This window comes from Aotus nancymaae, unplaced genomic scaffold (genome assembly GCF_030222135.1).
Source record: "Aotus nancymaae isolate 86718 unplaced genomic scaffold, 86718_ANA_hifiasm-v0.15.2.pri h1tg000021l, whole genome shotgun sequence".
Lineage (NCBI taxonomy): Eukaryota > Metazoa > Chordata > Mammalia > Primates > Aotidae > Aotus > Aotus nancymaae.
Genome location: NW_026988433.1, coordinates 20,861,578 through 20,876,291, shown reverse-complemented (window position 1 = coordinate 20,876,291; position 14,714 = coordinate 20,861,578). Strand labels below are relative to the sequence as shown.

Here is a 14,714-nt window from a genome sequence, read left to right as displayed (position 1 = left end):
GCCTGCCTCTTGGCAGGCCTGAAACTCAGCTGGTGGGAGCAGAGCTGACCAGCCCTGTAGGTTCAGTGGGCCATGGCAGCAGCCTGGACATTTTATTGAGTGAATGGAGAGGTCTAATCCATCTGGCAAGTCAGTTAAGAGAGCTTCTACCATTTTTGTTGAGATAATGTAAGAAACTGACACATAATACTGTAAAGCTCTGTAAAAACATTTTAACCTAGTTTGTTTGTTTAAAGGAGATGTTAACAATTCATGCTCCCTTGAACTGCTTCGTTTTTGCTTTTAAGACAGGAGAGCTCATTAACACACACAATAAATTACTAAAAGAAATATTATCAAGCAGTAGGACCTGATATTCTATTGGCAGACAAAAAAATTCAACTTAAGGCTATCATACCTAAACTTAAATATCCAGAAGCCACTTTAAGTAATTCATGCCTCCTTGGCAAGAGTCTATGGATGATACATTTTCCTTGTGATAATAAAACCTATCCATTTTCTTACCTCACCAGTATCAGCTTTTAGACTTTTATGATAAAGCAGACAAGGAACATACTGTATAGAAATTTTGAGCTCTTAATTAAAAGGAGCACACAGAGTTATATCCAAATTACTTGCTACAATGATCTAAAACCACTTTATTTACATCTTAGCATTAATCACAGGACAAAAACTCTTACATTACCTTTATTTTCAGAACTGGAGCCAGTGTTGCTATCTGGTGCAGGCAACATGTCTTCATAACCCCATGATACTATGTGTTTGCCCCCAAGCAAACAGGAGGGAGATCCAGGCCCTCCTTCCAAAAGCAATAGCCTACATGCGAAAGAAAGAAAATCAGACACTGAGACAATCCATTTCAGCAAAAGTATACCTGCCACCCCAAAGAGTAAAAACCAAAATCTTAAAACTAGATGTATAGTATTTTTATACAAATATTATTCAAAAAAGATATTCACAGTATTTTATTTGTTTATTTATTTATTTATTTAGAGACGCAGTCTCACTCTGTCGCCCAGGCTGGAGTGCAGTGGCGCAATCTCAGCTCACTGTGACCTCCGCCTCCTGGGTTCAAGTGATTCTCTTGCCTCAGCCTCCCGAGTAGCTGGGACTACAGGCACGTGCCACCACACCCGGCTAATTTTTGTATTTTTAGTAAAGATGCGGTTTTGCCATGTTGGCCAGGCTGGTCTTGAACTCCTGACCTCAGGTGATCCTCTTGCCTCAGTCTCCCAAAGTGCTGGGATTACAAGGCAGGCTACAATATTTTTAAATTAAAAAATTACAAAGCTGTGTTTATAAAAATGTTACAATAAAATTATATCTCTGTGTGATATGTATCTATTTTATGCGTACTTTTACGTGTGAGAGAGAGACAGAGTGGGTTATGAATTAGGAAGCCTATCTACCAAAATATTATGAGTAGCTATCTTTGGGTAATTAGATTATTAATGATTTTCACTTTCTTCTTTATACCTTAATATATTATCAGCTCAAAATTTACAATCAGAATTCATTATAAACTATTGCATTTTTAAATTTTTTTTTGTTTTTTGAGACAAAGTCTGACTCTGTCACCGAAGCTGAGTGCAGTGGGGCGATCTTGGCTCACTGCAACCCCCACCTCCCAGGCTCAAGCAATCCTCCTGCCTCAGCCTCCCTAGTACTTTGGACCACAGGCACACACCACCACACTCATGAGTCATCGCGCCCCTCCAGCTATTGCATTTTTAAAGGCATAGAAATAAAAAAGAATGAAAAATAACATGCTCTAAAAACACTTTCCAGGAAGGAAAGATAAAAAAAATTCTTATTTAAGAAGGTAAATATGGATCTATACTTATTTAAAAATGAATCATGAATTGATAAGAGTTTAGCAATCTACTTAATAAAGGAGGCATTTGGCACAAATATTCCTTGTCTGGAAGGAGAGTAAGGATACAAAGCAACAACTTACCTATATAGCACATCAGCTACAGGTAGGGACCCTAGATCAGTCTGTTTCTGTAATAGATGGACTGTATGGACAAAAGTTTTCAATGATCCCCTAAAAATAAAAGGAAGGAACAGTAAATCATCAAAATTTAAAGTTAAACAATTTAGGTCATTAATGCTAATTTTATTAACCACATGCAAAAGTCCCAAAATGTGTCTCGACTTCTACTGGTCAGATGATGTGTTATACAAAATATCATTGATTATTAACTATCACCATTGGGTCATACACAAAGTTACAATGAAAACAACATCATGCCAATTATGAAGATGTCTCCTTGCATTTGGAAAAGTAAACAATTTTCCCCAAACATAAAAGTTCAAAACATATGGCTCCAGCACAAATAACTTGTGGCTATTATACTTGGTTACCATTTTCATCATCAAGTCACCCTCTGGAGGATCACAGGATGAGACTCTAATTAGAGTCGAACAGTGTTTCCAGTCTTGATTTTAAAAATCTTTGCTAAGTTCACTCATTTTGAAAAGCAGTTCACTAAACTCCATCACATTAAATATGACCAAAAGGAATATATTCGAATAAACAATGCTTTGTGCTGAGAGATGCTCCTTCTGTATCCCTCTGACTGCACAGAGTTGTAATACTTGCAGCAGGGCTCACCACTACCTGAATTCCTTGTGGTTTACAAGACTCATAGCTCTGGGAAGTCTGTCATATGGTCAGCAAGATCTAAAAGAAGGCACTTTTAAGATGCATAAGACTTCCCTGGCCGCATCCCAAGTACAAATCACCACGAGAACACTTCCTGAACTAAATGATCACCTGTATCAGATGGGCTGACTTTCACTTGCTGCCTTAGTCTCTTAGCCAAGGCTTTAATTGCTGGGTATCATATGCCTAAATGCCAAAACAAATGGAATACCTAACGCAGAACAAAGTAGGCCTAGAGTCTTCCTCTTAATTGTCCCTTTCACTATCTCTAGTTTCAGAGAATAAAAACCAAAGAATAGCATAAATAGAAGGCAAGGAGGCAGCTGATAAGAGTATAAAAGCACAAGTTGGAATTGGGACACATGGGTTCTAAAACCTGGCTCTGCCAATCACCAGCTGTACAATCTCAGTCCTGTCACCCAACTCCTATGGATTTTTGCTTCTTCATCTACCCAACAGGGACACTTCCCTGGGGAACAGTGAGGTTTAAAATAAAGAAGCAAAACCTTTAACATTTGAAAAGTTTAGAACCATTAACCAACTCTAAGGAATTATTACCTGCCAGATTCAATCAGATTTTTTTTTTAAAAAAAGACAGAGTCTAGCTGGGTGCAGTGGCTCATACCTGTAATCCCAGCACTTTGGGAGGCTGAGGCAGGAGGACTGCTTGAACCCAGGAGTTCAAGGTTGCAGTGAGCTATGATCACACCACTGCACTCCATCCTGGGCAACAGAATGAGACTGTGTCTTAAAAAAAAAAGAGAGAGAGAGAGAGACAGGATCTCTAATATGTTGCCTAGGTTGGTCTTGAACTCCTGGCCTCAGGCAATCCTCCCACTTTAGCCTCCCAAAGTGCTGAAATTATAGATGTGAGCCACCATACCCAGCCCTCAATCAGATTTTAAGAGTAAAATGTAAAGTCCTTCCATGGCTCACAAGCCCCTAAATGATCTGGGCCCTGCCAATCTCATCTCCTGCCCCTCTCCTTCTACCATCATGTTCCAGAAACCCTGCCCACTGTACTATCCCTTCAGATACCCCAAGCACAAAAAGAATGTCATTTTTGTCACTCGCCACTCCATTTATGTGGAACTCTCTGCCACTGGCTCTTTCTCATCATCCAATGCCCAGTTCAAGTGTCAACTCCTCAATAAGGCATTCCCTGGCATCTCTGCTAATGCTGCTCCCCACCTCCACAGTCATTCTCTATCAAAATCTCTCTCTGTCTCTTCTATAGTGACTAGTCTTCTCTGGAACAATCATTTACCTATATTTGCTGCTAACTGTCTGCCTCCCTCACTCTCATGTAAACTCTGCAATTTTAGAGACTGTCTACCTCTCTACTGTATCCCTACCACCAACAAAAGACCTTCCATGCAGTAAATGAGCAATGAGGTTTTACAGAATGAATCACCCTGAGTCCATTCAACTGTAAGCTCTGTGAGGTAAGAAATCTGGAATCACTATATCCCTAAGACCAAGAAAGATTCATGTACATCAGAAATGTTCGATAAATGTTAGCTGGTTGAATGAATAAACATCTTCATAATAATTTGGGGGAAGGGCTGCTTTGTCTTTGAGAGTATCGACCTCAAAAATTCAGTAGTATGTCACTCATAACTTTAGTAAGATGATCTAACACCGAAAAGCACATGACTTCTGAAGTCCAGAACAACATATTAGCAATAAAATGTAGGAATCATGTTTAAAAAAAAAAAAACCCAAGAAGAAAACAAATAAAAACATCCATTTCAACATTTCTGCTGAATGAAATTTAGAATCTTAAAGGCAGGAAGTAATTTCAATAACTTCGGTATAGATTGAATTTGAGTACGTAACAAAAATGTGAGTTTTATCAACCAATGAATAATAAACTGTTGGAACCTAAAGACTTGACAATTATTCCTAACATCCTAAATTTGTCTAAAGACAGTACTGTCTAAAAGCAAATTTTCTCAAATGGAATTTGCACATCGATAACACATCTAGGACTTGAAATTGTCTCTGCGTATGCAGAAAATAAATCGATCCAATATAAAGCCTTTACAAGGAAACTTATTTCAGTACCATACAACGTCTCTAGAATTAAGCACATGTCAGGATTCACAAACTACAGCTTTAGTGGATCTAAAACTAGGCTATGACAGCTTGCTCAGGGCAAAGAAACTTACAATAAATACTGGTGAAATTTTGCCTTAAAAAACAAATCCTTAAGATTCAATCATTTGAAAGTCAGCTTTGAAACTATGAAGAGAAAAACGGAGGAAGAACACTTATAGCTAAGAACTTCATAATTATCCAAGAAGAATTCTCCCACCTAAGTTTGGCTAAAAGAAAGAAGATCCCAGAACATAAATTAAAAAAAAAAAAAAAAAAAGAAAAGAAAAGAAAAGAAAAGAAAGAAGATCCCAACCAAAGAAAAAATTCTAAGGAAGAGGGCAACACTGAAATTTCCTTTGAAGTGATTAAAAAAAAAAAAAAAAAAAAATTCTAAGGAAAAGGGACAGAATAGTGACACAAATCTGTCAGGTTGTGGTCCTAACTGTTCTCTAGACAATTAGAGGAGAACAAAGGTAGTGGAACTTCTTTCTCACAAACAGATGCCAGTGATCATATGGGTCACCGGGTAGAAGAATGTATAAAATTCCTGGAAAAGCAATTCCAGGCAAGGCGGGGTGGCTCATGCCTGTAATCCGAGCACTCTGGGAGGCCAAGATGGGCAGACTGCTTGAGCTCAGGAGCTTCAGACCAGTCTGGGCAACAAAGGAAAACCCTGTCTCTACAAAAGATACAAAAAATTAGCTGGCCATAGTGGCAGGTGCCTGTAGTCCCAGCTACTTGGGAGGCTGAGGTGGGAGAATCATTTGAGCCAGGGAGGCAGAAATTTAGTGAGCTGAGATCATGTCACTGCACTCCAGCCTGGGAAACAGAGCAAGACCCCATCTCAAAAAAATAAAGAAGAAGACATAGGCCAGGCACAGTGGCTCATGTCTGTATTCCAGTACTATGGGAGGCTGAGGTGGGCAGATCACCTGAGTTCAGGAGTTCAACACCAGTCTGGCCAACATGGTGAAACCCCATCTCTAGTAAAAATACAAAAAAACTTGCTGGACACGGTGACACACACCTGTAATCTCAGCACTTTGGGAGGCCAAGGCAGGTGAATCACAAGGTCAGGAGATCGAGACCATCCTGGCTAACACAGTGAAACCCCGTTTCTACTAAAAATACAAAAAATTAGCCATGTTTGGTGGAACACACCTGTAATCCCAGTTAGTCAGGAGGTTGAAGCAGAAGAATCCCTTGAACCTGGGAGGCAGAGGTTGGAGTAAGCTGAGATCGCACCACTGCATTCTAACCTGGGCAACAGAGTGAGACTCAGTCTCAAAAAATAAATAAATAAATAGCTGGGCATAGTGTTGGGCACCTGTAATCCCAGCTACTTGGGAGGCTGAGGCAGGAGAATGGCTTGAATCCAGGAGGTGGAGGTTACAGTAAGCTGAGATCGTGCCACTGTACTCCAGCCTGGGTGACAGAGTGAGACTCTGTCTCAATAAAAAGAAAAAGAAAAGAAAGGAAAAGCAACTCCAAGCACATTTTCTATTGATGGTGGGTTGATAAAATCAACTTATACATGAAGAACAGCATACTACTTTTTTTTTTGTTGTTGTTGAGATGGAGTCTCCATGTGTTGCCCAGGCTAGAGTACAATGGCACCATTTTGGCTCACTGCAACCTCTGACTTCCAGGTTTAAGCAATTCAACTGCCTCAGCCTCCTGAGAAGCTGAGATTACAGGCACCCACCACTATGACTGGCTAATTTTTGTATTTTTGTAGAGACAGGGTTTCACTGTGTTGGCCAGGGCAGTCTAGAACTCCTGACCTCAAGTTATCTGCCTAACTCGGCTTCCCAAAGTGCTGGGATTACAAGCATGAGCCACCATGCCCAGCCATGCGTACTACTATTAAATCTAGAAATATACCAAGAAACCCTCCAATTAAACTGATGAAAACAAGTATTGGGTCCAAATATATAATTTGTGACCAGTTTTGTGACTGAGTTCAGGAGAAGAATAGCCCACTAGCTTGCTGATGTACTCTTTACAGACAAGCATGAAAAATTAATAGCTCTACAAATTTCTGACCATCCTCCTAGGAGAAATAGACGTAACATCCTCTGCTAACTACTTGATGTAAAACATTAACCATCTAAGGGATGATTAGATATGGCAAGGGTTGATTCTCCATTTTCTGCTGTTTAAGCTGTTATCATGGTATACCAGAAACAGAAAATGTGAACTTGGGTTCCAGCTCAGGCACCTGGTGCCAAGTTTGGTGAAAGCATCTTATGCACTGTCAAGGCTGTGAAATTCAATATTGAAAACAAAGAAGGACTTCTGAATGTTAAGACTTCTATCAAATATACTTGGCTGCTTCTTCATTCACCCAAACCAGGTGGCAGTAGTCACAGGGTCACCAAGTGGTACATTCGATTTTCCTTACCTGGCACAAGCCAAAGCCACCAGGGCAGCAGCAGCATTTTCTTTTTGCTTATGTGGGATGTGTCGGCCTGTGTCAGAAGTCTCCTCTAGCCAAGAGCACAGCAAAGTTTCAATTCCATTGAGACAGTCAGCAGGCTCCTTGGTCAAGCTCAAAGGCTGGCAGTCACGAAGGCAGTTCAATAGCACCTCAGCAGTTATGTTACAGAGAGAGGGGTCTGTTCTACTCTGGGACTGAATAAGGGGGAAGACCAGTAGGAGCCCCATCCTCGACGTAAAGGGTGCTTGCTCAGGTTGCTGCAACAAGCCCTGGCGTTTGAGCAGGGCCAAAGTTTCCTCATCACCTGAACTTTCTCTTTCATGCTGTTCTTCCAAGGCCAGCTGGCGCTGGGCATTCCACAGTCCTCGCAAGGCATTCAGGCGGTATTCCAGCAGGCGGGCATAGGCATTGCTCTGATTCCCACAAACAGAGCGCAAACGTTCTGCTAATTCTGACGGGTTCTTGGTCTCAAAGGTTAAAATCTAAGGAAAAAGACAGTGGAAAAGTGGGTAAATACTACTTTCACCAAAGTCATCTAAGGAAGCAAATATGTTTAATGATATCCCAAAACAGACCATGCCAAAAATTGTTTTAGTTAAAATCAAATGGAAAACATATACTGTAACACCAGCTCGTTGCTGATAGAGTTGTTCCCCCTTTGGCTTTTCTGTTAACGCCTCTACTAAAATTGGGATTAGACTTAATTGAAAGAGACCAAATCATAAAAGAATATAGTTAAGTGTGAAAGTCAGAAATTAACTCCAGAATTTATTTTAGAAAATTGAAGTATACGACCAAGCGGGATGGTTCACGTCTGTAATCCCAACACTTTGAGAGGCTGAGGTGGGCAAATAGCTTGAGCCTAGCAGTTGGAAACCAGCCTGGGCAACGTGGCGAAACCCTGTCTCTACCAAAAATACAAAAAATAGCCAGGCTTGGTGGTGCACATCTATCATCATGGTTACTTGGGAGGCTGAGGTGAGAAGACTGCTAAAACCTGGGAAGTAGAGGCTACAGTGAACCATGATGGTACTACGGCAGTGCAACCTGGGTGACAGAGCAAGACCTTGTCTTAAAAGATAATACTACAAAATAAAGAAAATTGAAGTATAGAACTTTACTAAATGATCTTGAGTTATATAAATGTTAAGTTTCTAACTCCTATTACCAAGTAGAGTACTATTAAAAATGGAACCAAGTTTTATCTTTGTTCTTCAAAACCTAATACATCTATCAATAAATGATGGATTTTTTATAGTTCTTTGGTTTTGAAACATACCTTTCTTTTTTTGAGATGGAGTCTTGCTCCATCACCTAGGCTGGAGTGCAGTAGCACAAACTAAGCTCACTGCAACCTCCACCTCCCATGTTAGGGTGATTCTCCTGCCTCAGCCTCCCTAGTACCTGGGATTACAGGGGCATGCCACCACACTCAGCTAATTTTTGTATTTTTAGACAAAGTTTCGTCATGTTGGCCGGGCTGGTCTCGAATTCCTGACCTCAGGTGATCTGCCTACCTCAGCCTCCCAAAGTGCTAGGATTACAGGCGTGAGCCACCATGCCTGGCTGCATACCCCATTCTTAATAGTGTTAACCTATTATTTTAATTTGTGACATGGTATAGATTTATCCAATTCATATTAGATTGTTTACTTGCCAAAACATACAATTATTAGGAGGCCTCTAAATATTCAGCAGCTGGGGATAATAAAACCATTATATATCTTCTTTCAACTAAGAAAGGAACCAGCTCTCAAGATCAAACTAAATCTCAAGATTCAAACTAAATTTACAATGCAAAGAGTTTATGCACATAAATTTGACTAGGTCAAAATGAACAGACTATTATAATCAACAAAGGAGGGCACTCTAGGAGCAAGCACACTGAAACAGATTATCAGACAATAGAGGTGCCTGGTTCACAGTAGAACAGAAAGTCAGTGTGGGAAGAGATTTGGAACAAAAGCCAAGAAAATTCTGCCAGGTCTTTCGCACTGACATCAAGAAAGTCATAGTGTAATTAATTTCCCTTACAAACTGGAAAAATACTTTCTTCCATCTCAAATTTTGCATTTAGAAAGTTGTTATATTTTAGCCCAATAAAATAACAGGAACTTCCAGAGTAATGCAAACACTGTAATTGCCTTGCTTAGCTACATATGCAAATCACTGAACTGAAAAAAGGTTCACAATTTAAAAACAACACAAAAGCAAAACGAAAGGAGCAAGAAGCTAAAGAAAAACAAAGACAAGCTGAATTAGAAGCTGCTCAATTAGCACGGGAGAAAGAACTAATAATTAGACAACAAGTATTATTGGCAAAGAAAGAAAAAGACATCCAGAAAAAAAACAAAAAAAATTCCAAAAGAATGGCAAGCTAGGTGGGTGATATATGCTTATACTCTCAGCTACTTGGAAGGTGGAGACAGAAGGACTGCTGGATCCCAGGAGTTCAAGGCTGTAGTGGCTATGATCGTGCCTGTGAATAGCCACTGCACTCCAGCCTGAGCAGCATAGTAAGACTTCTTCTGCTTAAAAAAAAAAAAGGCAAAAACTTGGAAACTCATGCAATATCTGAAATCGCTTTTCCAACAATGAAGCAGGGTGGGTTAAATGACAGAAGGCCAGGTGTGGTGGCTCATGCCAGTAATCCTAGAACTTTGGGAGGCCGAGGTGGAAGTCCTGCCTGAGGTCAGGAGTTCAAGGCTGCAGTGATTTATGATGGCACCAGTGCACTCCAGCCTGAAGGACAGGGGGAGACCCTGTCTCAAAAAAGAAAACAAAAAGAAATGATGGAAGAAGTAGAAAAACTTTGTAATCAGCGTGAACTAGAAGGCTTACAACACTTTAATGAAACACATCATTTACAAAAGAAGTAGGAATAGCTGGCATGGAAAAAAAGAAGAAATAAATGAACAAATTACAAAGGAGAAACCGGAAGCTAGGGCTTGTATGTGACAAGCATCTAAGAATGCAGAGAAATAAACTGGCAGAGATGGGAATGGCAGTAACAACAGGTAAGAAGACAATGTGCAGTTACAAGTTAAAGCTATGCATCTCTTCCCTGCTGGAATGAATTCAAGATGGGAAGTTATTGCTAATTACATCAACATACATTCTTCTACTGATGTCAAGACAACCACCAAAGGTGTTATTGGCAAAGCAAAGAGCCTCCAAAAATTGGATCCTCATTAGAAAGACAAACAAAAAAGACTTTTGATAAACTTTAAAAAGAACATTGCCTCAAGCAGACAATGAAACACCTTCAGAATGATTTGAAGGTCCATGTACCCAATTCACCCCTTGGACAACAAACAGAAGTTTTTTGAACAAGCTTTGAAAACATACCCAGACAACACACCTGAAAGATGAGAGAAGATAGCACAAGTGGTACCTGGCAGGACAAAGAAAGACTGTATGAAAAGATGCAAGGAACTTGTCAAGATGGTAAAAGCAAAGAAAGCTGCTCAAGAGCAAGTGTTAGCTGGGCATGGTGGCTTACGCTTGTTATCCCAGCACTTAGGGAGGATGAGGTGGGAGGATCACTTGAGGCCAGGAGTTCAAGACCAATGTGGTCAACAGAGTGAGACCCTGCCTCTAAAAATAAATAAATAAAATAAAATAAATAAAAAGAGCAAGTGTTGAATGCAGGTAGAGTTAAGAAATGACTTAATCTTTATTGGGTATGCACTTTCATAATAAAACTGAAAATACTGAGAAAACAAAATAACAAATTCCAATTCAAAAAGTTAACTATAAGTATCACAGTTAACTAATATGGAAAACTGTTCATAGTTTTTTTTTTTTTTTTTTTTTTTTTTTTTTTGAGACGGAGTTTCGCTCTTGATACCCAGGCTGGAGCGCAATGGCGCGATCTCGGCTCACCGCAATCTCCGCCTCCTGGGTTCAGGCAATTCTCCTGCCTCAGCCTCCTGAGTAGCTGGGATTACAGGCACGCGCCACCGTGCCCAGCTAATTTTTTGTATTAGTAGAGACGGGGTTTCACCATGTTGACCAGGATGGTCTTGATCTCTTGACCTCGTGATCCACCCGCCTCGGCCTCCCAAAGTGCTGGGATTACAGGCTTGAGCCACCGCGCCCGGCCTGTTCATAGTTTTTTAAAAAAATTCGCCAGCCTATTAGATCTGATGTAATATCAGGATGCCATAAAATTTCAACCAACAACTTAGCAAAGAAAGAAACTATTGAGGCTGGACGTAGTGGCTCACACCTGTAATCCCAGCACTTTGGGAGGCCAAGGCGGACAGATCACCTGAGATCAGGAGTTCGAGACCAGCCTGACCAATATGGAGAAACCCTGTCTCTTCTAAAAATACAAAATTAGCAGGGTGTGGTGGTGCATGCCTGTAATCCCAGCTACTTGGGAGGCTGAGGCAGGGGAATCGCTTGAATCTGGGAGGCAGAGGTTGCTGTGAGCTGAGACTGCGCCACTGCACTTCAGCCTGGGCAACAAGAGTGAAACTCCATCTCAAAAAAAAAAAAAAAAGAAAGAAACTACTTCAATGAATCTAATGGCATTTTGTTGTGAGAAAGAAGCCAATTTTCAAGAGTTATGTTCTGTATGATTTCATTTCTATGATATTCTGGAAAATAGAAAACTATGGTAATGGAGAATAGATCAATGGTTACTGAGGTTTAGGGGTAAGGGTAGGGTCTCACTACACAGGAATAGTATGAGGGAGTTTTGTGGAGTCAGAAGTGGGCGGTGAAGGAATTGTTCCCAGTTGTGGTGGTAGTTACATGAATTGATAACATGTTAAAATTCATAGAACTACACACCTCCCAGAAAAGGCCAATTTGACTGTATAATTTTAAAGATAAAATAAAAGAAAAAAATTCCAGATGGACTATAGTTGTATTCAACTAGATATCACTGGGTAAAGATATATAGAAAATAATATTATTAAAAATAAAAATTAGAGATTTTTTAATTTTTTTTTTGTTTGTTTGTTTGTTTGTTTGTTTTTGAGACAGGTCTCATTCACCCAGGCTGGAGTGCAGTGGTACAATCTCAGCTCACTGCAGTCTTGACCTTCCCAAGCTCAGGTGGGAAGTCTAAAGTTGGATCATCCCACTTTAGCCTCCTGAGTAGCCGGGACTAGAGGCACGTGCCACTATGCTGCTAATTCTTTGTATTTTTTGTAGAGATGGGAGTCTCCCTATGTTTCCCAGGCTGGTCTTGAACTCCGGGGCTCAAGCAATCTGCCTGCCTCAGCCTCCCGAAGTGTTAAGATTAAGGAGTTAGCCACTGCACCCAGCCACTTACTTAGTTTTTAATACAACCAGATCAAGCAAATAAGGACTGATTAAATGTCCTTCACCATCAAGTCACATAAAACTGTATTGCTCCGACCTTTTATTTAGATTCACCAAACACATATTATCTTTTTGATTATTTTTCAGATGGGTGAAGATAAAATAATTCAAGTTCCTTAAAAAATGATCACATTTCAAGGGCAACCACCTGCCTTGAAGCTGTTATCACACTCAAGAAAGTCAAACTATTTTCATTTTTTTAAGTGCTATCCCCTCAAAAAATCAGTAACCAGCTGCCACTATTACAATCAATAAAGATTACCGAAATACTTTTCAATGATGTGAAAAACCGAAAAATTTTAAATCTGATCATCTTCCCAGTTATAAACATCTAAACAAATAATAATTTTTGGCACTTTAAAAAAGCTTTTCAGTATCGATTGCTATTTCTTCCACGCAATACAACTGTTGTATATAAAATACCTGCCTATGTACTCAACGTACATTTTTATTTATGGTACATCAATCATTGACTTTCTTATATGAAACAACTACTAAAAAAATCCAATACAGTCTTTTATTGAACTCAAATGATGAACAACTCAGTAACATAAAATACAGGGCTATTTATTTTTACTATCAAATATGAGTACTTCTGAAATATGACATTTCATGGTACATAAAATGATGTGGTATAACAGAATCTGTAGCTAACTCCAAATATTAATATAGCTTAGAAAAATGACAAAATATATTGTGCATTTTTCTGACCATTCTATTTTTACAAGTACTCCAATTATATTTAGCATTCTATTTAAAAGACAAGTACTCTGAAAGAATTTGAGTTGTAATATAATTAAGCAAATATTATATAACATACACACTTAAATGACTATTGTGTTTATTGATTTAGCAGTATCTAAAGCAAACTATGCTTGCAGAAATCCATTAGGCTACTCAGCATTATCCATTTCAGTGGCCCCTTATGAAAACTCAGAACTGTCTGCTATGCCACTGTTTTTTTAGAATTCTTAAGTTTGAAGGTCATGGCCTAAAATCATTTTATAAAGACATCATACCTTTGGGTTTTTTTTAAGTCAGCTATGGCACATCTATTCTGGTACTTATGAATATTAAATGACTTGTCTCAGATCCTCACAGAAAACCACTGCTCTTGACCAAAATGTCATTAGAAATTTAATAGTTTTCTCTTTTAAAAAGTGGAAAGCTATTTAAGGAAAAGAGAAGATCCCTGTCGTCCTTAATCAGAAGTACTAACTGTACTTTGATGATAATGTTAACGTTACCCTAATTAAGGGATTGACTGCCACAGTAACTCACAGCCTTAATGTATTTTTTTTAATCATACATAACATATGTGTTTTGTTGCAGTTGTTGTTTTTTTTCTTTTGAGACAGGCTGACTCCAGCAGCCTTGCTCTGTCAGCCAGGCTGCTGGAGTGCAGTGACATGATCATGGCTCACTGCAGCCTGAGTCTCTCAAGGAGCTGGGACCACAGGCCTGCACCACCACACCCGGCTAATTTTTAAATTTTTGTAGAGACAGCGTCTTGCTATGTTGCCCAGGCTAGCCTCAAACTCCTGGGCTCAAGCAATCCGCCTGCTTTGGCCTTCCAAAGTGATGGGATTGCAGGCATGAGCCACTGCACCTGGCCAATATGTGTTTTTAAACTAAGACAACAGTCATTCTGTCTAATAGAATGCGGGTAAAATATTCTTTGCTGGCCAAATCTGGCTTTAAACAAGGCTACAATATTTGATAGAACAGAGGATGGGGCCAGGTTTGATGGCTCACACCTGTAATTCTAACACTTTGGGAGGCTTGGGGGAAGGATCACTTGAGGCCAGGAGTTTGAGACCAGCCTGAGCAACATGGCAAGACCCAGTCTCTACAAAATGAAAAATAATTAGCTGGGTGTAGTGGCATGCACCTGTAATCCCAGCTACCTAAGAGACTGAGGCAGGAAGACTGCTTGAGCCCAGGAATTCAAGTCTGCAGTGAGTTATGATCGCACCACTGAACTCCAACCTGAGTGACGAGTGAGATCCTGTCTCTTTAAAAACAAAACAAAACAAAACAGAGGATCAGATAATTTTACCCAATTTACTAATTTATTTCCATTTTTTTCTAAGAAAATACTGTAGAATACATACCAGCCAGCCATGATGCGAAACGTCAACCTCCATTTCGAGTAAGCGTATGGGTGAC

General features: G+C 39.7%; 1 protein-coding gene and 1 pseudogene across 12 annotated transcripts in view; one reads left to right on the top strand and one right to left on the bottom strand.

Annotated features, from left to right (window-relative positions):
- Positions 1–14,714, bottom strand: part of HECTD4 (HECT domain E3 ubiquitin protein ligase 4) — a 226,107-nt gene that overhangs the window by 152,857 nt on the left and 58,536 nt on the right. For 11 of the 12 annotated variants that reach the window (XM_021675516.2, XM_064379807.1, XM_064379808.1 and 8 more), the window contains exons 2-4: positions 7,173–7,690; positions 1,958–2,047; positions 686–816 (exon numbers count right to left, since the gene is read on the bottom strand). In XM_021675516.2, the coding sequence (XP_021531191.2) occupies positions 686–816; positions 1,958–2,047; positions 7,173–7,690 (739 nt within the window). Of the gene's footprint in view, positions 1–685; positions 817–1,957; positions 2,048–7,172; positions 7,691–10,710; positions 10,730–14,714 lie in introns of those variants that run through there. The other variant, XM_064379814.1, reaches the window with a different exon arrangement.
- The window catches only part of LOC110569257 (dnaJ homolog subfamily C member 2-like), a 53,563-nt pseudogene continuing 48,846 nt past the window's right edge, over positions 9,998–14,714 (top strand).